This window comes from Osmerus eperlanus, chromosome 17 (assembly GCF_963692335.1).
Source record: "Osmerus eperlanus chromosome 17, fOsmEpe2.1, whole genome shotgun sequence".
Lineage (NCBI taxonomy): Eukaryota > Metazoa > Chordata > Actinopteri > Osmeriformes > Osmeridae > Osmerus > Osmerus eperlanus.
In genome coordinates, this window is record NC_085034.1 from 12,368,303 (window position 1) to 12,395,257 (window position 26,955).

The following is a 26,955-nucleotide window of genomic DNA, read 5'->3' on the forward strand; positions in this document are numbered from 1 at the left end:
TTACAAACAAGAGGTTTGACAATGTAACTGTATACATATCTCACTCATACTGGATAATCAGCTAACATTTTAAAGTAGTCTACATCCAAAGTTGCTGTCGTGAAACTAGCCTCTTTTTCACAAACTGCTGATTAAAGTAGCTTTGAGGTAATATTAAAAACCTTTAAAAACATATACATTTTGCAATTATTGTTGATATTATTGTGCACAAGTATTTTAGTGTAGTTAATATGTAATTTAATTCCATAATTTCCCCAGGAATAACTATTAAAACTTATTTCAGGAAAAACGCTCAAACGGGTTTGTCCTCCCTACACATAGGTGAGGCCTGCTACAGACAAGCACGTGACACACTGTATTGGCCGGGAAATCAAAGAATATTATGCACAATATGCAGAGAGTATGCCATTGTGCAACAGAGAGACGATGATGTCCCACGAGCTACCAATGTGCCCGAGGCAGATAGTGAGTCTAGATCTCTTCCAGCACAGTGGCAAAGACTTTCTGCTGGTAGTCGATCATTACTCAGACTTCTGGGAGATTGACCTCCTCCCCGATCTCTCAGCAGAAACAACGATCAAACACTGCAAGGCTACGCATAAGAAGGATAAGAATTTAGAGTTCTTGATAAATAACTTGATTGTCCATTGTAAACATTTTATCCATAGGTGTAGTATTTGAAGGTCAAAGCCCACATCAACGGTTGGAAAAAGAGCTTAAGCTTTTTTCTACATCTCTTCAATGCATGATAAAAGAAAACGCCAAGAGACTCTTTTATTTGTTGGACTTACATTCCTTAATTGACTAAGGAGACCCCCAGTATCTTTATTTTCTTTATGTGAAATGTTTTGTGGTGTATATTGTTTCTGCTGTCAATTTTTTTTTACAAATGCACCAACACATTGTGCCTTGATTGTTTGTATCACTCTTGTACAATAAAAATAAAATTTAAAAATCGCAGAATCAACTTGCTATCTGATTGTCATAGCTATCACATTTAAACCACCATCTGTTAGCGATTTCACAATTATATATTTTGCAAATAAAGTACAAATGAGTTGGATTCATTGATTTATTAAATTGTCAGGAGTTGGTCGGAGACTTATAAAAGCTTTAGAAAACTGCTTCCCCTGTGGTTCAGTATCATCAGAGAACATCAGATGGCTGAGTAGTTAGGGAGCGGTTGGGGAATCGGGCTATCAATCAGAAGGTTTCCGGTTCGATTCCAGGCTGTGCAAAATGAAGTTGTGTTCTTGGGCAAGGCACTTCACACTCCTTGCCTCAGGGAGAATGTCCCTGTACTTACTGTAAGTCGCTCTGGATAAGAGTGTAAATGTAAGAATGTCTAATATGCCACTCTCTGGAAACGTCCAACTTCTGAACTGGTTGCAGTTCCATATGAGGGTGCTCACGGGTGAGTGCAGAATGAATGGAGGACTATGGAGCTATACACCTCACAATCCACTTTTCTCAGGATATAATTTTTTGTCTAGTAATTTGAATGTTGCATTCGAAAGGGGAGGCAAAAAAAATACACACTGTTGCGTGTTAGATTTCGCTTTTTTGTTCTAAAAAGCCTTTTAAAATGTCAATGACGTCATACACATTTTATGGCCAGAGATACTGCTTTACAGCAAACTGTCACTTCCTTTTTTCTCTCGAGGCATCGACAACACAGCTGACAGGTTAAGGCCGAAATATGCTTCTGCGTCTCCGTTTACGGATGGGCGGGCGCACGGATACGGACGGATAGACCTTGTTTATGGTTCTCCATAGGCTGTGGGTGCTGAAAACAATTCACCACCAGAAGAGTAGGTGGCGCAACGTTTTTTTGTAAGTCGTCGTCGAGTGTTTATTTACCTAGGTTATCGAGAAGTCGGAGCACATTTACAAATTAGCCGTTTCATCAATAAAATATGCACATTTTCAGCAACTACACTGCCCATTTCTCGTCACATTTTAATTCAGCTGCTGATTTACATGTACTGTTTAGCTGAAATATGAATTCTAAAAACTTACAGCAATGGCGGTCAAAGGATTCTGTTCGTCCTGTTTATCAGGGCAACCCTGCCCCTGACGCAAGCGGTTCTTAATACTGACCAATCACAGCCAAGGGGGTCTCCGTAGCTCTCCGTCGCTCTCCGAAATGACGACGGATAGTTAGAAAATTCAGGAGGTGCACGTCGAGCTCTCCGAGGCTCTCCGAGGGCTGACGGAGAGCTCGTAGAAAGCATTCCACGGAGACGAGGGCGTTCCCATGTGTCCGTTTTTGAAAAACGCAGAAGCATATATCGGCCTTTAGGCTCTCCCTGTCAATGCATGTGCTAGAAAGAGTTTTGGTTTGCTAATGTTGTTGCTAATGTTGCTAATGCTCTGACATTCTGGTTTCGCTTTGGATACCATCAAGCGGGATCTCTGGTCGTAGACAGTCCTTCCTTAAAAAATCAGCATTCATTAGCAGAATGTTAGCGTTTTATGGGCAACAACAACTCACCCTGTAAGAAATCGAAAAGACATAAGTACTCGTTCATTCAACTTTCGACCTATAATCCATTTTGAACTTGCAAAAACTACAATCAAATCTGAGATTTCTCAGCGACAATCAGGCGAAAGAGACAAATGTAGCCGTCTAGCCCAATAGACTCCCATTCATTTTGCACTCGCCCGCGATCACCCCCAGTGGAACTCTGGTGGAACTGCAACCAAATTAGGTACAATGGGGCTTAACCCTTGTGCTACCTTCGGGTTATTGTGACCCACCGTCGTGTTGCGATAACTATACCTACCCCTTGTGCTACCTTCGGGTCATTGTGACCCACCGTCGTGTAGCGATACCTTTACCTAATAAAAAAAAAAAAGAATTATTATTTTTGTATTAACCCTGCCACCGCCATGTCGGTGCGACTCTTCCTAATACAAAAACGTAGATACGTAGGGGAGGGGTATATCACATAATATCAACAGTTAAAACTAGGAGGAACACTCGCGCTGCCCTCAGGTCATTGTGACCCACCGCAGTGTCTGCGTTGTCAAAGTGTATATATCACGTTATATCACTAGTTAACACTAGGTGGAGCTGTCTCCGGGTCATTGTGACCCAGCGCAGTGTCTGCGTTGTCAATTATGAACCCGCCGCCCGCCCCAGAAGTTTATATATCAGGTTATATCACTAGTTAACACTAGGTGGAGCTGTCCGCGGGTCGTTGTGACCCACCGCAGTGTCTGCGTTGTCAATTACGGCGGTCGAATTAGGTAGGCGTCATTGGGCTCTCTCAACTTGACGAGGTCGGATCCACGCCTCCAACATCTCCCCTGAGTCTAATGACGCCTTTACGATTCGACAATCAGCGACCCCTCTCGGCGGGAGAATTTGCCAGGCGTCGGAGAAACCACGGCCGGACCTCCGTGCCAAGCCCACGGTCTAGAGGTGTCATCGCAGGCCTCGAAATGAGACGGGCAACGTTGACCTAGATTAAATTGATAAGGTCGGAATGAAGGGAGATAAATGAAATCGCGGTCGGACCCTTCTGCCAAGTTGCAGGTCGTGACGTCTGGCGTCAGAGAAACCGCGGCCGGACCTCTCTCACCACTTTATTTTTGGTCCATCCGCGCGTGCGCGGCCTTTTACGATTCGACGATTGGCGATCCCTCTCGGCGGGAGAATTGGCCTGGCGTCAGAGAAAACCGCGGTCGGACCCTTCTGCCAAGTTGCAGGTCGGACGGCCTCGGAAGCAGACGGGCGACGTGACGTCTGGTGTCAGAGAAACCGCGGCCGGACCCCTCTGCCAAGTGGCCGTGTGGAGGCCCTCGGAATCAGACGGGCCACGTTGACCTAGATTAAATTGATAAGGTCGGAACGGCGGGAGACAAATGAAACCGCAGCTGGACCTCTTCGCCGTTTCAAAGACGGCCTTTACGATTTGACGATTCTTGATCGCTCTTTGGCGGTCGAATTAGGGAGGCGTCCTTAGAATAATGTGTCCATGCAATCACGTAAACTGTAGGCAAGTGCTACTAACACACATTCCGTGGGGGTCAGGACAGCTTCTCAGGAGAAGGAAAACATTCTGTAACGTTTTAGCTAGACCTCAGATAATATTGTAACACCCCTAGCCGGGATGCTAATCGAGGAGTCGGGAGTCAACCGGTGGGAGTACTGAGTGTTTATTATCGATACACAGACAGTTGTGGGCCACTGTCTATGCCTTAACTTATAACAGAACAATTCTAATACCGATGCTTAATCGCTCTTGACCTGCTGCTTAATCAACGACATGTATTGTTGCCCTTGAACATGAAGTAATACAGAGAGATTGATGCCCGCCAAAACACCCCTATATATAGGCTACAGCCAAAAGACCCACCCCAGCTATCCCACAACCCCCACAGAGCCTCCAATAAGAACCTGAACATTTACAAACACACTTAAATGAATGTCCAATAACACAGGGTCGCCACAATATGAACGTGTTCACCAAATTCATTATTTGTCATTAAGTTTCGTTCAGTTCATCGTTCTCATAAAAATGAACGTGTTCAATGAACGTGTTGATACACAACACTGTCTACGTCAGATGATCACAGACGGTTGCATTCTGTTACTCAGCTGGTACGATGCAAAGGCAAAGTAATTAATACATAAAACACTCAGAGACTGCAGGTAGGTCTGTTCTGATATCTGCAATTGATTTAGCTAGTGTTGCTGTTGTTGCTTAATTCAATAAATTCGAGGGGGCGGGTTTTCAGCTCCTTCAGGCGACCCCCCCGTCACCCCCCCCAGTCTCAAGCAGAGAAGACTGCTGATTTTCTCCAGGGGCGTGGCCAGGGGTGGCACTGGCCACCACTGAAAAGTGATTTGCCACCACTGGTGCCACCCCTACCATGCGATCAGCTATTTGCTGACGGTCTTGTCCATATGCATGAATACTGGCCAATGAAAAAAAAATATATAAAAAATATATATGAGGGGCGGGAGTTCAGGCTGAGGACACCAGAGTATTCTAACAATGTCTCGTGTACTTCCTCAGCCTTTACTTTTTCAATAAAGTTTCAAACTAAATTACAGAAAATCACTCTCTGAAAATAGCTTAATCCTCACAAATCTTAATAACTTTTTCAAAATTGTGTCAACAAATCTCAAATATACACCTCATTATTCTAATAATGTCTGGCCTACTTCCACATACAATACAAAATAAAATATAATTGGAATTCTACATACGGCTGACGTGAGGTGAACATAATATTATTGAACAATGTGAACTTTCTGAAGAACAAAGAAATTACTGACACAGGCAGCAATGAGCCCCCATCAGTGCCTGATGCAGTGTCTGCTCATCAAGGTATGTCCTCTGAACATCAGTAAGATTTAATAAGTACATAATACAGTAAAGGTATGATATCAGTTGTTTATGTTTTTTATTACTCTAGGAATCTATAAATAATGGTAAAATTACTGAATAAATGGTTCTAAATGTATGAGTAGTCCTACAAATAATAAGTCTGTCATTTCAAGTTTGCAGTTTGAATGTTTCTGACGTATATGACTGGTAGAACTTTCGGAATCCATAGAAGAAACTGTAGACTAAATTCTATTTTCTACTGTTGAAAATTATTAGAATAAATCATAATTTGCAATAGGGAAATCCCATATGCGGGATGCTCAATTTAGATTAAGGCTGTGACCATTTACTAACAACTACACACAGGAGGAAAATGTTAATAGAAAATTCTTAGTGTGAGATATAACATGCAGTGTTTCATTACCTACAACAAAAAGGGTAGATAAAACATTTGAACTTGAGTCTCGATACGTGGTTGATGGCCACCCTGCTCTGAGGCTGTGCCCCTGCCTGGCCACCCTGTTCAAAATGTTCTAGACACGCCCCTGATTTTCTCACGATTTCAAAGCCTTATTTAACATACTTGTCGGTGGGTTTTTGTCATTCGAATTTGGATGGGTAGTTAACAACACATTCTTCTGTGGTGTGATAAACTTAAACTCATTTTCAATTCCACTTTACAGAATCTTTAATAGGGGGACAGGCTCTCCGTAGACGGGCTATGGTATCATTACCATAGATATCTATGATCATTACGAGCCTGTATTTCCACTTCCGGTACATGAGCCTCCGTTGTTGTCAACTTTATGAATTAAGTTTAGCAAGCACGCTAACAACAGTGCTGTTTACTGTTGGCTAGGCTAGCAATCTAGATATCATTTGTCAGTGTACTTTTTATTATTGCAGTAAGAAGCAAAGGACCATGCACAAGCGAGTCAAGTCCGCTGGTACGTAGCTCTAGCCATCTTACCGATTCATTTGTACAGATGTAAGTGCTAGCTCACTACAGTACCTAGCTAGACCATTTAGCTAACGAGCTAACTAATGAATCTTCTCACTTCAGGCCCCCCGCTTCCTCTGCCCTCCTTACGGCTTTGGGTCTCTCCTTTACGACTGATGTATTCGTTTGTATGGCAAGTGGTGCTTCAGCGAAATGTAGCACACTATGGGAAAGTTGAGGAGTTCGTGATTTTGGTGACGAAGACAGTTCCAGACCTGCTTAGTTTCAAACAGAGTGCCCAACTTATTCTTGGCCTGAGAGCAAGGGTGAGATACCTTTTCTGGGTGTTTCTTTTCAAATGGATGAACTGTAAGTTTTAAAATTAAATTGTTGTTTTTTCTTTTCATAGATGATTTTGGAAATGTTTCGTATGGATCAGCCACTGAACACTCAGACCATTGAGAATCTCCTGGACAAGATGAACATATGTGCAGCAATGGATGTAAGCTATATAATGGTTAATCCAGTGGCTGTCAAATGTGTACTCTCCTTTTAAAAAAACAAACAAATACTGATTTATTTTCTACTTTACAGCCCAAGTTTCAATTGAATATATAAAAAATCTAATCTGTCCTACTCAAACTACCCTATTAACAAAGTGAATACATGCTATTAGATTAAAACAAAACAGAGATATCTTATTTAGTATTTAGTAAGTATGCATTCCCCTGAGATTTGAGTCTTGGTCAAACAACTTTCAACAACTTTATATAGCCTAATGCCTTGCATGAGTCATGTCTGAGTAGCTAAAGAGAGCCTGCAAACCATCTAGAAAAGATGATTGATCAATCTCTCATTTAATATATTCATATTAGATTTTAAAAATCCTGCTTGGGATAGCTAACCAATCAAACAACGTTGTAGTGTTTACTTGTCTTGACCCGAAATATGCTTATCCTGGATAATGTCATAAAGTCTGACCCATGAATTTTTCAACTTTTCAAACTTGTGTGTTGCTTAGAAGACAGATGCACAGGTGGAGGAGTCACAGGCCAACTTTGTAGTGCTAGTCCAAACTCTGCTGACAAAACAGAGTGAGAGGCAGCACTTTTTTCAGGTTTGGCACAAGTCCCAACTCCTCTTAAATGTCTTGTCCATTCATCTAACCCTTTTGATATCAACAGAGTAAAACTTACCATATCTATTTGTTCACAGGAGGTGTTCCCCAATCAGTATGGCTCCAAGTATGACACAGCACTTCAGGCACTCATTGGAGGGTTGGTCTATAGACTGGAACAGCTGCTACCAATGCCTGATCTCTCACAAGTAGGTGTTTTGTGCTTAAAAGCTATGATCATTCAGATCGTAATATATTATTCCGTAACTTTCACTAGCAGATTGTACAAATTGGTTCTTTGGTTTATTGAAGGAGATGGAGGATATAATATTTTACGTACTTGTGAAACTGTAACATATGGATATTGCGGCGTTCGTCGCCAAGACGAATAACAGGACTCATTAGTCACTTTGTTTAATAATGAATGTCTCTTTATTCAGAACATGCGTAGCATGTATTAAGTGTAATCAACATGGCGACGGCACGTACATGCGAATAGGGTTTATATAGTGAACATTACAATATCACACATGACATCTCCCCCCTCCTTTCAAGTATGCAGTAAACAGAAACAAACCCTCATTGTTTTAGTCCCCTATTAATTGTTACCATTTAAGCAAAAAAATCTCTAACGCAGCAAACCAGATTTTTTTAACTTTTTCTTTTTACTCAACATCTCTAACTAAGGGTGTGGGTAGACTACCACGATCCCTTGAGATGGGACAGGGGTTATTCTGCCCTGTATGTCCTTCATCTCACTAGCTCACATACCTTGGGTTTGGCTTTACAGTCCTCCCAAACCTTGTGACGACTTGACCCGAGGACTTAGGGGCGTTCGTGGGAATGCTCTGGGTGTCGCCAAAGCCTGGTTCCGCTGGCCCCTGTAGGTCTTCTTGCAGAGGAGAATCCGTCTTCGGAGGTAAGGCCGGCTCTCGACCCACCAGTTGGATGTGGCGCCGGTTTCTCCTTTGAGTGTTGCCTTGCTCTGTCTCCATAGTGAAGGAGCGTGGCGTAGCCTCCTGGCGCTTCACAGTCGCGGTGGTTGTCCAGGCCTTTTCCCCATCAATCTTCAGCCTCACTTTATCACCAATGCTAAGTGAGGTGTAGGGGTTAAATATTGTCCAAACAACCAAAAACTAATTCCCCTATGGTTTAAAGGAAGATGGGAAACTGAACAGTGTATTAGCATGAACCAAATAATGCCAATACAAATAGAATTCCAGTTATTTGACTCTATTGGCACAATGGGTATCCCACAGGGCTCCATCTTGGGGCCTCTGCTCTTTAGCTTATACATAAATGATTTACCAACATGCTGTCAGTCAGCCAATTGTCAAATGTATGCTGACGACACAGTAATTTATGCATCAGTCAGGACAGCAAGTGCAGCAGCAGAGACCCTGACCAAGGAAATGGAGGGTATATCCCAGTGGCTCAAAGATCTGACGCTCAACGTCAAAAAGACGGTATCTATGTGCTTCTCTATAAGAGGGAAAGCCAAGTGTCCTATAAAAATAGACAAAGGGGCAATAGAGGAAGTTGAGGAATTTAAATTTTTTGGTATTATTTTGGATTCCCACCTCAAATTCAACAAACACATTAACAAACTCTGTAATACTGTCCGGACAAATCTGAACTGTTTCAGAATAAGGCATCACATACCTGTCAAGGCAGCTTTACTGTTTTTTTATGCCATGATACTTTCTCATTTATCCTACTGTGTTACTGTATGGGGTCAATCTTCCAAGACAACAGTCAAACCCATCACATCATTACACAAACAGGCACTGAAAATAATGGATCAGAAACCAACAATGTGGCACCACTGTTTGATTTTACAGAAATACAAGCTTTTTAATTTTGATAGTTTTATGAAGTTCGCTTTTCTTAAACTGACTTTTAAATGTTCCAATAATTTAACTCCAGCCATACTCTGTTCTTTTGTGACAAAAACAAATACAAGAAGAGTGGCCACTAGGGGGGCAGTGGGTGGCAACTGCATAGTAGAAGTGCGCAAAACCACTTTCGGCCGATCATGTTTTTCAGTGATAGGGACCCATTTATGGAATAATTTACCAACTGAAATAAAAACACAAACCGAACTGAAAACATTTAATAGAAAGGTGAAACACTGGCTGAAAGAAAACCAAACATGTAGCCACTAAGTCAGGTCCATAAAGGCAGGAGCACGGTGTGTCTCTGTTGTCCCTGTTGTAATGTATTGTTTTGTTACGTGATGTGCTGTTGTGTGTAATGTGGTCATGAATCTGTGAAATGTTGATATACTAATACATTGCATTTGTTGCATGATTGTGTAACTCGCACTATGCAGTAAATTGTATTTGCCTAACTTTTTAGAAAGGTCTGACCAGGGACTGGGGTTGCAAATTAGCCTATTGGCTAAAACCTTTTATGCAACACATCTACAACATTATCTATGTATGTAATAATGTGCACTGCATTGTCCCTGACAAATAAACAAATAAATAAAAATGGGTTAAATCAGAGCAAGAATGGTCAAAGTACGGTTAAAATGAAATACGCATTTAATAACATTGCAAATGAATGAAATCAATTACAAGGCAAACATGTTACAAAATGAAGGCTTTAAAGGTGACATGACATGAAAACTTCACTTTAGGAGGTTATTTAACATTAATATGAGTTCCCCTAGCCTGCCTTTGGTCCCCCAGTGGCTAGAATTTTCAATAGGTGTAAACCAAGCCCTGGGTGTTCTTCTCCGCCTTTCAGAAAATGAAAGCTCAATTGCTCTGTTTGAAAATCTCCTCTTTGTTACGTCACAAGGAGGAAGGTTACCTCCCCTCTCTCTGCTTTGCCCGCCCAGACAATCTGGCCCGCCCATAAGAAACTGAGCTATGACCGTGCAAGTGTTTTTTATCCTCGAGAATCATCATGGCTTGCCAACGAACGAAGCATTACATTTGCTCAGTTTGGATGTACAAAGGAAAACAAAAATCTTTTTACAGTTCCTTCATCCGAGCCTCTGAAGACCCAGTATCTTAATTTTATTTTCTCTGGAAATGCTGTTTTTCTGTTGTAGGCGCATTTGTTTTGTATATCTGCGCCAAACACTTCAGCCACGACTGTTTCCTCAACTTGAGCTAATAAAAAACTGGCCTTGCTGAAATTAAATTCTGAATCAGTACTAACTCTCCTTCGTCCAGCTACTAACCTCGGACAAGTAAGTTAACTAACGCTATATCATTTTGTAGCTTTACTGTATATGGTTACCTAGCTTGCTAACCTTAGAATGTGGCTGTAACATTAGCTCTGCAGCTAACAGCTGAGTTATGTTCTCATCATCACTCTCTGAAACTAGAAGCATGGAATTAATTAGCTGGTCTCTCAATGCTATTGACACCATCTTCTCGAAGAGAAGCTCGGGTTCGGGGGAACCCAACTGTCCGGACGAGACGTTCGCAGCTGGCTACACGATGGACGCGTGGGAGAATTGGCGTGTCGTGTGTCTAGCGGCGCTTTCCGTGGAGGACGTTGAAGACATCTTCATATTCGGAACCATGATTACAGGCTTTCTGCTGTTTGGAATAGGTGCTGGCTTTGTATATCGGAAAATTAAGGAAACGGCTGCAGCCATCAAAAGCCCCGTTAGGCTGCCCGATATGATTGATTCGGTGGGCAGAGTTGTTGGAGCTCAGACTGTGAACTTACAACGCAGCATTGATTACAACAGGGATAAGTTTGCGGCTCTGCAAAGGAAGATGGAGGACATGGAGACCTTCCTGAAGGGTGGACGTGAAAATTGAGTTGCGGCTACTCGTCAAAACAACTACCCCAATCTTATCCACTTTCGGCCCCGTAACCAGCACAGGCCTTGGCCAAGGCCGTCGCTGGAAAACAACTCCCCTGGAGAGCGCTGAAGCGAGACTATCTTGCTCCTCCCTCCCCCCCCCCCACCGACATCTGTGGTTTGGTCTCTGCCCGGGTCATGACCAAGGATGTCTCCTGGCCAACACAATATGCATAGGGAGAATCGGACTGATTGTGGCCTAGGTCGAGGGCGCCAACCCAGACCTACTCACACATTAACTTTCACCTACTACAGATATCACCACCCCCCCACCCCCATCCAACGCCTTCGCCTGCTTGTTTCCCCAGGGTGGCTGGCGGGTCTGTGTCCAGCGCCTAACATGGCTGCAGGTCCAGATGCTGCTTGTCTACCCCCCCCCACTCCCCATTGCAAGTCACGTGTTTTTGTAAATGTTGTTGTGCTTATGTGCTGAGGTTTTTGTCTGTTCCCACACTGTACTCCTCTAGGAGCATTGTCTGGGTGTTGCCTTTTTCTCTCCTCCTCTCTCCTCATGTTATGCTGTAACTTTCTAGTTGGCGCCGAAAATGGCTGCCTAGGTAGGCTCTCCTGCCAAAGTAAATTCCTTGTCTGTGCAAACTTTCATGGCGAATAAAAACCCATTCTGATTCTGATTCTAATGGAAAGGTAGATAACATCAAGTATGTGTGTGAATACACATGCTGTAACATGAGTGTTGTACACTTCTTTGTTATTTGGATAACCGTTCTGCTGTTGGTGTTATGGCGCGTGCAATATCCGCCTTTCCCCTCATTGAAATGACTGAGCGTGTACCTCTGCAAACGAGGGTTATCAAATGAGAATGGGCAAATTCGAGGCATCTTACAGCAACGGGGCTACAGCCATTGTGATACATCCATTGTAAACATTAGCGCATGGTGCCGCCCCTCCACTCCTCATTAGCATTTAAAGCTACAGACACCAAAACAGCGCGTTCTGAGGAAAGCTCCTTGTGGGACTGCTAGTAGTGGCTGTAATTCTGCACCAAGGCTGAATTTCGGGAAAGAGACTTCTGATACAGTATTAGGGGACCACTAAGGCCTATATAAAAGCATCCAAAAACAGCATGTCATGTCTCCTTTAAATCTTACCTACTCTACCATGATCATTGTAAATCAGAGAGAAAGCAAGAGTAGGACAGTAGGACAAGGGAGAACTGAGGAGAAGGTCTCAGGAGATGAAGAATCCACAGAACAATGCATTACAATTCCCTTTTGTCAACATTATAGGTTTGACACCCAGCCTTACAGAGGGAAGAGGTTTGGTACATGCGGTTGTAGTACCTTTCATAGCACTTCTTTGCTTTTGCATAATTTCTTTTGATGGTTTCCAGGTCAGGCCACACTGGCCGCAGGTTCTCTTTCAGGACTGGGAGTGTTGTGCGGATCTCTCGACCCATCAACAGCCTGGCAGGGCTCTCTTGTTAGTTCTGTTGGAGTTGAACAGTAACTCAAAAGTGCCAAGTGGGGGTCATCCTGTTTCAAGATCCATTTTGTCGTCTTTACAGCGTTGTATTGTGGAAAATGAGGACTTGAAATCATACTCTGCTGCAAAGCGTCTGAACTGTTCAGCGGTGAATTGTGGTCCGTTATCGGTCATTAACTCTTCTGGCGTTCCGTCACGTACGAAGATGCTTTTCAGCTTTTGTATGACTGTTTCTGAGTTTGTCTTTGGCAGTTCCAAGATTTCGAGCCATCTTGAAAAGTAGTCAATTACAATTAAGTAATGACCACCTTTATGCTCACACAAGTCAGCAGCCAGCTTCTGCCAAGGTAGGTCTGGCAGTGGTGTCGTGAGCAGCGGTTCTTTGTTCTGGCTTGGTCTGTGGATACAGCAGTGTTTACATGACAACACAAGCTGTTTCACGTCACTGGCTATGCCTGGCCACCACACAGCACCTCTGTAACGCTCTCTGCACTTGGTAAGGCCTAGATGGCCCTGGTGTATCTTCTGGAGCACTTCGTCTCTCATGCTTTCAGGGATCACAATTTGTTTACCACGGCGCAGCAGTCCATTGGCTTCACTAAGTGAGCCACGCTCTTTGAAGTAAGCACTTGCCTGTAACGCTACGCTCTTTAGATGTTCCGGCCACCCCTTGTGGATATACCTGAGGACACACTGGAGTTCGCCGTCTGTCCTGGTCTCATCTTTTATCTGATTGATGACAGGCTTACTCACCCTAAGGTCATCCTCAACTGAGTCGACGTATGCTCGCACCTCTGCCTCTAGGTCACCTGGTGGAGTGTCCGCCACAGGTTGCCTGGACAGGGCATCTGCTACTACTGGTTGTTTTCCAGGAACATATTCGGAAACTGGATTAAACTTCATTAACCTGATGAGCAGGTGCTGATACAGTAAAGGTGTGGTGTCAAGGTCTTTTGAATTGATTAGGGTTACTAAATGCTTGTGGTCTGTAAGCAACTTGTATTTCTCGAGGCCGCACAGGTACTGATAGAAACGTTCTGATGCCCACACTCCTGCGAGGCACTCCTTTTCGATCTGAGCGTACCTCTTTTCAGCGTCAGTCAGGGTGCGTTAACAGAAGGCCACTGGCTTCAGTCTTCCATCATGGCTCTGCATGAGGACTCCACCGAACCCATAGCTGCTGGCATCAGCACTGATGACCGTTGGCTTTGCTGGGTCAAAGAACTCGAGGACCGGAGCTGACGAGATTAACTGCTTCACTTCTGTGAATGCTTGTTTTTATTGCAGTCCCTAGCACCAATCACGCTCAGACTTGAGCAGCTCGTTGAGCGGTTGGAGCATGGTGGAGAGGTTCGACAAATATCGTCCCATGTAGTTCACCATCCCCAGCAGCCGTCTCAACTCACTGATGTTTTGGGGCGGATCCATTGCCACAATGGCCTTGACCCTCTCTGGGCTTGGGGCAATGCCGTCTTTGGTCACTACTTGCCCTAAGAAGTCAAATTCTGGCTTGCCCCTGTCGTGCCCCTGCAGTAGCTCAGACATCTTTCGTTGAAAGATTTCGGGCGCTGACGTGATGCCAAACGGTAACCTTTTGAAGCAGTATCTGCCCAGCAGTGTGATAAAGGTGATCAGATGTGCACTGTCTTCTTTTAAAGGGATTTGCCAAAATCCACTCTCGGCATCCAGGCTGGAGAACACTGTACTCTTGGCTAACTTGGGAAGTATATCGTCCAACGTAGGTAAGATGAACTTCTCTTATTTTTCCATTCTTTTTAATCACCGGCACCATAGGAGCGCACCATTCAGTTGGTTCGGTTATTTTCTCTATTATGCCCATTGACTCCATTCTTTTCAGTTCCTCCTCTACTTTGGAGAGTAGGGGAATAGGAACCCTTCTTGGTACGGCTACACTGTACGGCTGTGCATGGTCTTTTAAGGTGATTTTTACTGGATCCCCTTTGAGTGTGCCCACATCACTGAATGAGCTGACTTCATCAAAGCGCTTAATTAAGCCTAGTTTAGTAGCCACAGTTCGGTTAAGGAGGTTTTTTCCACTGGTTTTCACAACCACTACATGGAAACGACAGTTTCGTAGCTGTCCATTGACATGGGCTTAATTTTGGCTAAAAACTGCCCCCTTGTGGCCACAACGCCGCCTGGGCTTTGCAGCGTGTTTTTTACCTCTACGAGTTTGGGCTTTTCCTTTAATGTTTCATATGTGGTTTCAGACATCACTGATGTATCCGCGCCGGAGTCAATCTTGGCTCATCCTCAGCTAACAATTAATTCATCATGCTTTGCTCCTGTTGCACTGCCCCTAAGAACATGCATTCTTCCACTTTAGCCTCAGTTATTTCGTGTACAGCTGCTTTTGAGTGGCACACGGCAGCGTAGTGTCCTACTTTGTTACACTTTAGACACTTTTTCCCTTTTGCAGGACATTCTTCGCCATCGTCATGATTTCGGCCACATCTTGTGCATGTTCCTTTTCTAGTCTTTATAAAGGCCTTTCCTGAGTAGCCAGTTTTTTGGTGTTCTTTTCTTTCTAACTGATTTTATGTTTTCCACATGCTGTGCATGTTTCTCTCCTTCAGTGTTCTGAGATTTTATTAACTCATTTGCAGTTTTTGTGACACTTGTTTATCACTGATTCCAATCACTATGCGATCACTCATCTGTTCATCTTTCTGTGCTCCAAAAACACAGTTTTCGGGTAACTCATAAAGCTGCCTGACGAATGCTTCCACACTTTCTCCGGAAAGTTGGACTCATGAATGGAACTTGGCACGTTCATAGATAACGTTGCGCTTCAGGATAAAATGTTAATCGAACTTGGCCATTACTATGTTGTATTTGTTGCTATCACCTACTGCTGCGAACGTGAACGGCTTGAATATGTGCTCATCCTCTGCTCCCATCGAATATATCAGGGCATTTACCTGTACTACTTTGTCATCCTCCGCGAGCAGCGATGCAACTCGGTATCTGGCAAACCTTTGCTTCCAGTTCGGCCACGCTTCGGGCTTGCGAAAGTCGAACTTCTCGGGCGGGGAAACCTTGGCCAAAGCCAAGCAACTGGCAACCCGACTCCCTCACCGCTCAGCCATCTGACTCCCTTGGTGTATTGAGTCATTCATTTTCTATAACGTAAAGTAGGCCCTATAGTTGCAAAATCACTGTAGACTCTACTTGGGGCAATTATTTCAGCGCCCTTTAGGCATCATTTTCGAGGACGCTGATTTGCTAAATATGTGTTGCATCTTGTTAGCAACGATCAGCAATTCACCTATCGCCAGCAGGTTTGTTGGCGCTCGATTTTTCTAGCGCCCCAGATGTGGAGCATGAAGTAAATTGATCCCAAAACAGAATTTGAGTATATATACACACAACACGTTAGTGTATTTTTGACACAGTCATGCTTAAAATGAGTAGTTATTGTTTAGAAAATATATTACATGAAAAACAAAAACACTTTTTACCTATTGACCAGCCACCAATGGTATAACCACTGTACCACCCAATTCTGACAGTCACCTACTAACAGGCACAATCTAACAAATAATTGTCACTTTTCTGTCTTCCCTTCTTGTTCCCAGATTGGTTCTATGATCACAAGAAGCCCCTTTATTCTTGAGGAATGCGGACTGTCTGTTTCTGACCTTAACCCACTGAAAATCCTACTTGAGCGCCAAAACCGTCAGTTTAAGGGATCCCTGACTACTGGTAAGCTTGGGAATGGTCATGTGGGATATATTTCACATTGGTGTTGAAAAAAGTCACCTTGCACTTTCCAAAAAACAAGGAGGGTGTACCAGGAAGACATCCCTACCCATTCCTAGAGCAATTTTTATTATTTGAATTCTGATTGCAAATATGAGCACTCATTCTACACAATCCTTCTACTAAAAGGCTTGTCCTTATGTTTTAACAAAATGCAGATATTTCCTATATCAAGGTCACCAGAAATGTCCTCTGTTTATTTCATGCCACATCATGATTATATTGTTCTTTTATAAAATGCTTTTCAAAGACTTGTGTAAAAAAGATTGCTGTTAAATTCCCAGCCTTTCTGTGTTGTAGCTATCTCATCCACTGTGGGTGACTGCATCCTGGCCTCACTCTCATTCCGTTCCACTTCTGTAAACCTGCCAAAACAAGATCTTAAAAGTCCATTGGAATTGCCCAGGCTAACAGAATCAAAAAAGCCATATGAAGCCAGCGAGAATGCCAAAAGCCCTGCCACTTCCAATGCCTTTAAGCATATGGTGATGACAGATGACTCAGATTACACTGAAGTACACTTGCAAGAGAATGATGGTGATGAAGAAGGAGAAATTGGCAATCAATCTGTGATGAACAGTGGTGTGTGTGACAGTGAGGAAATCATATTGCAGGATAGGAGGCTTGATAATGGGGTAGCACCAGCGAAGAGGAGTGTGTCAATCACTGGAGAACTCAAACAACCTTTGAAGCTAGTGCCTCAGACCACCACCACTGAGACTACCTCTCAACCTGACCTTAGTGTTTATGCTGCTAAAAGTCACCTACAGGTCAGTCCAAAGGTCAAGTTGGTGAGTCTGCAACAATGGGTGTCCCAAATTGCTAGCAATACAATCTCTCTCCCAGCCCTGCCCCCCCCGCGGCAAGACCATGCTACAGATGAACAGACAGGAGACTTATACCTTGGAAGCAATGTGAAGTCAGGAAGACCTGAAAGTAATGTATTGATAGAAAGGGCCATTATACGAATGAGGCACCCTAAGCTTCTTGGGAAAACTTTGAAAAGGAAAACTCCAAAGGCCACCTATACATGCTCGGATTGTGAGAAAGGCTTTCCATATCAGTCTATGCTAGCAGATCACCAGCGCATTCATACAGGAGAGAAACCTTTCAAATGTTCAGAGTGTGGGAGGACCTTTAGGACGTTGGGATTCTTGACGAATCACCAGAAGATCCACACTTCCATCCGCCCCTTTAAATGCGAAGAATGCAGCAAGTGTTTCCTGAAAAAAGCTGACCTGCAGAAGCATCTTAGAGTCCACAGGGGAGAAAAACCTTTTAAATGTTCCATCTGTGAAAAGGGTTTCACACAAGCATCCTACTTCAAAATTCACATGGACTGTCACACAAGTGACAAGAGCTTTCCCTGCACTCATTGTGATAAAAACTTCCCCACTGCATACAAACTATCCAACCACTTGCGCTGGCACACTGATGAGCGCCCTTATATCTGTGAGCAGTGCGGGAGACGTTTTCACAACCCCAGCCTTTTGAAAAGACATATGGGCTATCACACTGGGGACCGTCAGTACTTGTGTGCCCAGTGTGGACGGACCTTTGTGTACATGTTTGATTTGAAAAAACATCAGCGTGACCATGGGCCCAAGCCCCAGCTCCCCTGCCCAGTTTGTCAGAAGGTGTTTACCAGTAACGGCTCTCTGAAAGTACATCAGCGCATACACACCACTGACAAACCCTATAGGTGCTCAATTTGCGACAAAGGATTCAACCAGATCGGTAATCTGTCCGTGCATAAGAAGTTGCACTCAAACGAGCGCCCCTATCATTGCGATGAGTGTGGGAAGACATACAAGTTATCCACTCATTTAAGAGAGCATAAGTACATCCACATGGGGAAGAAGCCTTGCCAGTGTGCTACATGTGGTAAAGGGTTCCGCTACCCTGGCATCCTGAAAAAACATGAGCAGCTGCACTTGAGAGAGCAAGCAAAGAGCCCCAAGAGATATAGTCATACTTGCAGACGCAGTAGACACTCCTCCAAAAGGATGTTGGATGACTATTGATGTTGCATGTACCATCCAATAACAAGCCTGAAGGCCCACTTCCCTGAATACTGCAGAATTAGATTTAATTAAGTAAATAGTTATAGGGAGTATTTATAAGTGGTTTAAATCTGTTTTCATGTGCATTTTTAATCATGTATTAGTTATAACTGTTAGACAGCTTTTGGAACTTATAGAAAGACTGCAAATTTTAAGTGTGAGTGATCTCAGTAGTTTTGAATGTTCGTTCTTTGGTATTTCACGGATTGACTCATTAAACGTACATATCTTTGCTGCTGTCACAAATATTTGCAACAAAATGTAATGTTAGTGTTTCAAATGTGCTGTTTTCTTTTTAGCTTAGAAAATACTTTGTTTTTACCTGGAAGTCAAGAATTGTTATCCTACCCTTTTCTCATTTGGTTCAGCAGATAGTGTATAAACCCAGCATAAGATTCACAGAGATTCACGTTAGTTAGGACCATACAGTTTCAGGCGCTAATTATAGCCCTTTTTTTTTTTTTACTATTTTGTGTGATTTACTGTTTTGGTGTGTTTGGGGGACTGAAGATGGAAAGTCACCAAAATGATGAGGTTTTTAATATATCTTGTGGAAAGAGAACGGCTGTAACTGTGTATTGAGGTAAAATTACATAAGTGCTTCCGAATTAATACTTGTAGAAAGTCTCCCCATGTGTCATTATTTGTGAGTCTTAATTTAGCATTAGAATCTTAATTTTTAATTATGTTGTCCTAAATACACTGCGTGTTGGACAATTGGACTGACCCTGGTTAGAGGTTGTGAACAGCATCATGGAGTGGTCTAATAGGTCTGTGCACAATTAGAATTCAAGGTCCAGAGACAAACATTTTCTCTCTCCAAAGGTCCAAACCAGTTCTGATGGGCTGGTAGGTGTCATGGAACTCTGTATATCTTGAGACGGCTATCAACTTTGTGTCTCATGGTGAATGTGTGAGACTTAAGCACCTTTCAAAATAAAAGCGAACCATCAGAAGTTCAGTAACTTATTAAGATAAAAGTTTAAAAAATGGATGGAGCTGAATCACACGTCCGCAACCCTCCACACCAGCTCGCAACCCACCGGTTGAGAAACACTGGTGCAAACCATTAGTGTCTAACATGCGCTATGATTTGGGTCGTCATTCTTGTATATGTATAACTAACAAACAAAGTACTGACACTTGCTGCAGGAAGGATAAAGGCTTATTTGTCTGTCCACTCCTCTGAAAGCTCAATTTTCTGTATCAACTTTCCTGACTTTTGCACACACCATTCTACAACTAGATTCAAAACAATGAGATATTGTCAACTGTTGAAATTCTGTCTCGTCTGATGTTGTGCAGTGGAGTGGCTTGCCGTGCTCCTGGCTTCATAATAGGTCTATGTCATCTTTGACTAATTCTGCTAAAATTATTGTATGGAAAAGCTAGTATTTTAAGCCAGCTTCGAGAACAGACAATTCTTTGGAGGGAAAGATAGTTTGGGATATATTGACTGGTTAATAGACTAAAATCACGGAAACGCAATTCCACCAAGATTAGGGGTGGGCGATACTGCAAAATTTGCTGTTGATCCGATCCCAAGTAAATACAGGGCTAGTATTTCCAATACCGATAACGATACTTTTTTACTTTTAAAAGCATGCGTATGACTAAAATATTACTTTCACCAATATTAGTTTGGGCCAATATAGAACTGGTAACACTTTAGAATAATGGTCCGTTGTCAACGAGTAGCTATAATAATAATAATACATTTTATTTATATAGTGCTTTTCAAAGTTCTCAAAGTCGCTGTACATGGTTAAAATAAACATAAAACAAGGACATCATATAAAATCACAGCATTAAAGCTATGCAGGAAGTGATGGGTGGTACTACATTAACACGGAACTTAATACTGTTAACTAATAAGGAACCAAGATTAACTAACCAGTAAGTAATACCAAATTTAGTACAAAGGTAGTTCCTTGGTAGGTATTTGATTATTACTAAAATATATCCTCATTGATAAGTACTTGTGAACAATAACCAATTTAAAAAGTATTAATCACAAAAGTAACATGTCTAAAATGTGAACAATTCGTTTTTTTTTACTCCTAACATGGTCATAACATTTCAGAAGCTTGTGCCTCAAATGGGTTCTTTGTGTAAACCAGTTTATGAATATTAGGCTATATCCCCCCAAATAAGTTAGCTACAGGTTGAGATTGACTACTACTCTTACCAAAGGATGGACGTATGTTATTTCAATCTTAAACATAGAATAACACAAATAATGATAATTTGTTTAAACAAAATTGTAATTAGGAAGTGATGCTGACATGCTCATGATTGAATTAGTTCATTATGAGCTCTTGAATGTCAGTTCAATATGTCTCAGACTCCAAAGCTCCAAACCTACCTTTATGTTACAGTAGCTGCCTGAGGAGGACTTCTCTTTAGGATATGATTTAAACATTGATGTTCTCTTGTCAAAAACAATTTGCATCCTTAATGAAGACATAGGCTGCATTTGTTGTGATAAGCGCAAAACCACATATTCCAGATTACAATGTTCGTGCCTCACAGAAATGTATGCCTGTACAGTATGTGTCAAATATAAAATTAAATGACTTATTATATTACTTGTGAAAAACATGTTAACTCCTCACTAATTACTCAAGCGTTACATTGTCATCACGCAGGATACAGCACCCAAAAAAATATTTAAGGCCAAAAGTTCAAATGGATGCATTTCAATTACATGACAATTTTCCATCCATTTTGATCACATAACTCCAATGTAAAGAATGAAATTTCAATCCATGTTTCTTAATCATGTTAATTCAACATGAATAAATTAGATAACTCAACATTAATCAAATAAATTGGACTTACTCAGGTATTATGCATAAACCCAATTTATTTGGTTAGATTACTTGAACCTATATTTTGAATATATTGAAAAAGCCACACGTCAAATTGAAGTCAAACATTTATTACTGTAAATGTAATTTCCACAATACACATTTAGGTATGCATTTGCAAACAATGTGCAACATTTATAAAAAATAAAGTAAAAATTATTTCTAAAATGTATATTTTAGACTGCTCAACCACACTGCAAGTTACTGGTGCCTCTAAACACAGATCCATCATTCATGTTGAATGGAATCTTACTTTAGGTCGACGTAACAGTAGAAGCTACTACTCTGCAACATCACAACTCTTCATGAACTCCTTCAATTCAAAAGCTCTCACCCGTCAAACGTATACATATAAAAAAAATCATAAACCCAAGTAAACCCTCACCTACAGTTTTTTTTGCCTCGCCATACCACTTAACCCTCGTGCTGCCTTCGGGTCACATGACCCAAAGGTTCATAACGAACCATCGTTGTGTTTACCCAATTTTACCCAATACAAAAACAAATAAAAATAATTTTCTTTTAACCTTCGCAATGTGGGGGGTCTGAGACAGCCCAACGGTTAAAAGAAAAGGCTTCACTTTGTCTTTGTATGCGGTAAATCTGTCGCAATACGACGGTGGGTCACAATGACTGATGGGTCAGAATGACCCGAAGATAACACAAGGGTTAACCCTTGTGTTATCTTCGGGTCATTTTTTTCTTTTAACCGTTGGGCTGTCTCAGACCCCCCACATTGCAAAGTTTAAAAGAAAATTATTTTTATTTGTTTTTGTATTGGGTAAAATTGGGTAAACACAACGATGGTTCGTTATGAACCTTTGGGTCATGTGACCCGAAGGCAGCACGAGGGTTAAATGAACACAATTTGGAAGTTTCTGGTATAAATGGCAGGCCTCAGTGAGAGGGAATAATATTGACCAACGAACATTAGCACCAGGCATCAGTGAAAGGGAATGAACTTGACCCATGAACAACATTAGTCTTATATAGCACCTTTTAACACATAATATTGTTAATGAGCAAATATCAATACAAATTAAAAAAAAAAAAAATCTCACTTGAGGGTGGATTAAATTCAAACACAGAAACAGACACTTTATGGTGGGTGTGTAAATCTTAAAGAGCCAGGCTCTGTGGGTGTCACCGAGTGCCTGATCTTAAAGAGCCTAAATACTCTAAGATTTACACACACACCACGTGCTGAACTCTGTATTTGCTCTTTGCATCTGAATTTCAGCAGAATACGAAAACCAAGGTACAGTAAAGACTTCAGGCCAAGAACAGGTCCTTGACTCTGGAGAGGACAGGAGTTCAACTGGAGAAGAGGACATGTGTTCCTCTGCAAGAAAAGATGCAAATTCCCCTGGAGGAAAGGGCTCGAGTGACTCTGGAGGAAGAACGTGTAAAATGATTGCGTCACTGCTACTATTTAATGAGCAGTCTTGGTCTTGGAGGTCAGATTCAATGTCAAAGGGGCTGTTGGCACTACTAACTGGGGTCACAGACCTAGAGGTTCCTGGAATGCTAGAGATAGAGTCGTCACATGATACGAATATCAGTTTCAATGTACTTTTGTCTTGAATTTCGCTGGTCGACATCAGATTCATGTACTCGTTTCCAAAGTCCACGTCTTTATACTGGACCCTGAACTGCTCTTTCAGTCCAAATGCAGTCTTCATCTCAAGAAGAAGTTCATGCACAGATGTTGGAATTCCTGAGGTATGGGTTAGTTTCCTGGAGGCGTCATCCCCTCCGAAAAAGGATCCTCAAGTTGACTGGACATGACATCTTTCTCTCGTTCTAGACAGCAAAAGGGGGGGGGGGGTGACAGCAGTTACTAAAGAGCACTACACCATCGCTACACCAGGTTCATCTGAATATCGTAAACCAACCTTATATGAGGATGTGCCTTTTCAAGGCAACCATTCGATGTGCTCCTACTGCGTAGTCAGACAGTGGATATGCATCAGTCAGCTGTTCAAGACTGACCAAGGCAACCTCTTTATCAGGAGATAACTCAAAGGCTCCAAAGTGTTCTCTATACCATGCACACAAAACTCGCACCACAAAACTCAAACTGTTGTTGACAATGCACATTTGAATGATTTCCCTTTCTGCTTTAGACTTGCCCCTACCTCCTTGTTTAAAACATCCACAGGAAGTGTGGAGACTTTTGTAACTACCAATGTGGACTTCTTAAGACTAGGAGAATGGAAATGATAAGCAATCATTTGCTGATGTTTGGCTGCTAGTGTGAGTGCAATGTTCTTGAAACAGTTAGTCTGACGAGCAACTTGTTTGAAGAAGCTATGTTTAGCTTCAAACCTCATGGTCCATTGCCCCACTAAAGGACCAAAACACTGAATCATTTGAGGGTAATGTTCAATATAGTAGTGTTTTGGCAGGAGACGCTCAGGGAAGAGCTCTAGGAACCTGAGTCTGTGGTCTGCAATTTTGCAGTTCAAATATGCAACCGTCTCTTGATTATGGACAGGGGCAACAGAAAGTTCAACTATCTCAAATCAAGGAGGACAAGCCAGGCTGGCTCAGCCTCTGGTATCAAGTCTCCAATAATGAATGGAAGTAACCTCAATAAATTCAAATTTTCGTGAGCATTACCTCCAATGGTCCTCTTGGAGGCATATGCTTGTGGTACAATATGAGGTCTATTAGTTCTATCCCCCCACTTATATGGGAAGTTAAGGATTGCTGTGTTCAGAGAATTAAGAGAGATACTTCTTGGAAATGAATACACTTACACAGAGAGCAATCTCAACTGGAATGATGCCCTCAAATAAGTCGTGCACAATGTCAGGAGGGTAGCCACGAGTAACGTGAAAACGAGATAGCTTCTCTGTCAACACACACCCTCTCTTTACTCCGAAACAAAAAGCTGCATTTTCCTTTGCAGACTTAATGTGTGCCTCATGTATGTCTTTTGTCCGAGGGTCAAAAGAACCATACTGAACAGATTTAGCCTTAATATCTAATCTACGACCTGTACAAAACCTACAGTAGTACTCACCCGAGAAGTTTTCCACAAAGCCTGCTATCCCGTGGGCTCCTAAGTTATCTGCTATGACAGATTGGACTGTTCCTTTCAAAAAGCACCCAAGTCCTGAAATGAAAACTCCATGTTCCTCTAAAGTACTCAAATCTTGTAAAAGGGGCTCAATAACCTTTTCCTAGCCATACGCCTTAACATCATCACTTTTGCACAAGACTGCTAGATAGATAGAAGAAAGTGCATGAGACCCAGGAGGTAAATTATTCAAAATCCAGTATACGCCACAAAGTTTGTGTGTCTTTCTCGACGTGCCTATGGGGTTGCAGACTTCAAAATCGTCAACGTACAAGGATATAGCTATTTTGAAGTCCTCCCCGGAGAAAAAAATGTTTTCCCTGAAATAAAGGCCGTCTCTGATTGACCTATACTGCTGTTTATTCCCTAATCCTGTATTTTGTGTCTTGTGGTTATCAGTAGCACTCTCTAAAATGTCCCTACAATTAAACAGCTTCTGCAGAGAAGGTAAAATAGGAATATACTGATAGGTCCTATTTTTGGGGAGATCAAGAATGAACTCAATGGGTTCTACCACATTAAAATGTTCTTTGTAGTACTTCCTGCGCTTAAAAGCTGTAGCCAGAGGACCCTCTTTGCTTATGGCTTTGCCCAAAGGATTTGACTTGCAAACTACTTAAGAAAGCTCTTTAAAGATTGACTCATCAATCTGGAGGCTGTGATCTCTAAGAATGTTAGAAATACTGTTATGGGTTACTGGAACAGATGCTGAGTTTAATAAATAGTGCAGTTCCTGAAGTAATTCATCAATAGCTGTGGCTGGAACGTGCAAAATATTTTCCAGTTTCAATAAAACAGAGGCAATATTCTGTTCTATTGACATAGTGAGATCTTCAACATTTTTGCCATCACTACCTTCATCTGAATCTAAATCAACATCTGTGTCAGCAGAACATGATGTAACATCAGCTACAGGACTGTCTGATTCTTGTAACCTAGCTGTGCCAGTGAGAACATCAGATTTAAAATCGTTTAAAGTATGGGGATTGTGTTTCCTATTTTTGTGGGAGTGAAATGTACTATAAATGTTAGTTTGAAACATACATCCTTCAAACATACAAGTGACGGTTTCATGGCTTTGTAAATGTTCATTAATATGACTAAAATAATCTCATTCAAAAGCTCATGACATGCACATAACTTACAAGAAAATGAGCATTGCTCAACTGACTTTGGAGGTGCTTCAGTACTGTGGGTTCTGTATATCTGACTTAATAACTTGCTATAGGATTTAAATGTGCAAGGACACTTAGAGTGCGTGTCCACTGCAGCGACGCGATGCGAGCGACAACATGTTTTCCATTCATTTTCAATGGAGCCCGGCGAATCGCTTGCGTGGTGCATTGTGGGTAGCGACGCGACCGAGTTGAGATTTTCTCAACTTTATGCAAATGAGGAGCGATTTTCGCTAGCGATGGCCAATCTGAGTTTTTTCTTGTTTCTCGTAACGTAGCCACCATGGTAAACATTTCTATCTTTCTAGGTTTCAAGGTGGAGGAGAAACTAATCGTTTGTGTGGCTGCTTACCCAGTCCTGTACGATACATAGCTGTATTCGTACAGAGATGTTAATACAAAAAAAAACGATGCATGGCGCAAGGTTGCCGAAGTTGTTGGTGCTTGTACTTTCAAATTCAGTCTAGTCACATTACGTAGCAGAGACTTTGAGTAATATAATAAAACGTTTTTTACACATGTCAACGTGTATGTCTATTAAACAGTTTTGTATTTTGTATACAAGTTGTATTTTGATCGATGTTGCGAGTACGTAAACCCAAGTCTGCACACTTGGCCATGACAACTACAACAGTGACTTTAGAGAACTACATTCTACATTAATCTGTTTGAAACGCCCCCGAGCGTGGTGAACTGTGGGAAGGCGAGCGATGGCAAGCGATTTGCGTCGCTGCAGTGGACACGCACTGTTAGTGTACACACAATGATGCCTCTGACTATAATGCCCGTGTTTAAGCTTATAATGTTTTAATATTTCATACCTGCTTGATACTGGTGATATGTCACAAAGTTTACACTCCCACATTCACACAAACCTGCAGAAAAAAAGAAAGGGGGAAGGGACAGATTAGCTGATCAATATTTTAGGAGAGAAAAACCAACAAAAAATGCCACTCATACTTACTATAAAGAGGTTGCCCTGGTTCTCACAAAGTGCCGCAAATCCAAAGAGAGAATGCCTGAATGTCAAAATTGAGGAAAAGTAGGCTATAAGTGACGTTCTCACCTCAGTTACGGTGCATGTCCAATAACACAATTCACACGCGACGATAAATGTAAATCCATGGGCATGAATTCTTGCCGTTTGTGTTCACAACCGCTGCCATTACCAAATGTTGTCCACAACTGTGGTAATGCCATTTTTGGACGTTTTAACACATTTGAAGATGGCAAAGCATAGCATATATTCGAACTGTGTGGGTATTTTATCAAAACAGCCCCACCCCCCGTTTCCATAGATCGCCAGTA

At 42.0% G+C, this 26,955-nt stretch overlaps 1 protein-coding gene and 1 long non-coding RNA gene across 5 annotated transcripts; one reads left to right on the forward strand and one right to left on the reverse strand.

Moving 5' to 3' along the window:
* Positions 1-6,130: 6,130 nt before the first annotated feature.
* Positions 6,131-19,176, forward strand: si:dkey-14d8.1 (zinc finger protein 502). Of its 4 annotated transcripts, XM_062482851.1 has the most exons (7): positions 6,131-6,289; positions 6,406-6,608; positions 6,692-6,784; positions 7,304-7,399; positions 7,498-7,608; positions 16,271-16,397; positions 16,755-19,176. In XM_062482851.1, exons 1-7 carry the CDS (start codon positions 6,265-6,267, stop codon positions 18,476-18,478), a joined length of 2,379 nt encoding a protein of 792 aa, XP_062338835.1. In that variant the 5' UTR covers positions 6,131-6,264; the 3' UTR covers positions 18,479-19,176. The 4 variants fall into 4 exon arrangements, with proteins under 4 accessions (XP_062338835.1, XP_062338836.1, XP_062338837.1 ...); XM_062482852.1 differs by lacking the exon at positions 7,304-7,399; XM_062482853.1 differs by lacking the exon at positions 6,406-6,608 and having other exon boundaries at positions 6,151-6,289.
* A 3,970-nt stretch (positions 19,177-23,146) lies between these two features.
* On the reverse strand, positions 23,147-26,504 carry LOC134037439 (uncharacterized). Its single transcript, XR_009932524.1, has 3 exons — positions 26,469-26,504; positions 24,416-24,508; positions 23,147-23,190 (listed from the first exon to the last, which is right to left on the reverse strand). It is a non-coding gene; the product is annotated as an uncharacterized LOC134037439 (long non-coding RNA).
* Between the last annotated feature and the right edge of the window lie 451 nt (positions 26,505-26,955).

Excerpts from the sequence above, each read along its gene's own strand:
- si:dkey-14d8.1 (XM_062482851.1), top strand. The coding sequence starts at position 6,265 with ATGCACAAGCGAGTCAAGTCCGCTG. Across the intron at positions 7,609-16,270 it reads CAATGCCTGATCTCTCACAA|ATTGGTTCTATGATCACAAG; the intron begins GTAGGTGTTTTG and ends TCTTGTTCCCAG. Across the intron at positions 16,398-16,754 it reads TAAGGGATCCCTGACTACTG|CTATCTCATCCACTGTGGGT; the intron begins GTAAGCTTGGGA and ends TCTGTGTTGTAG.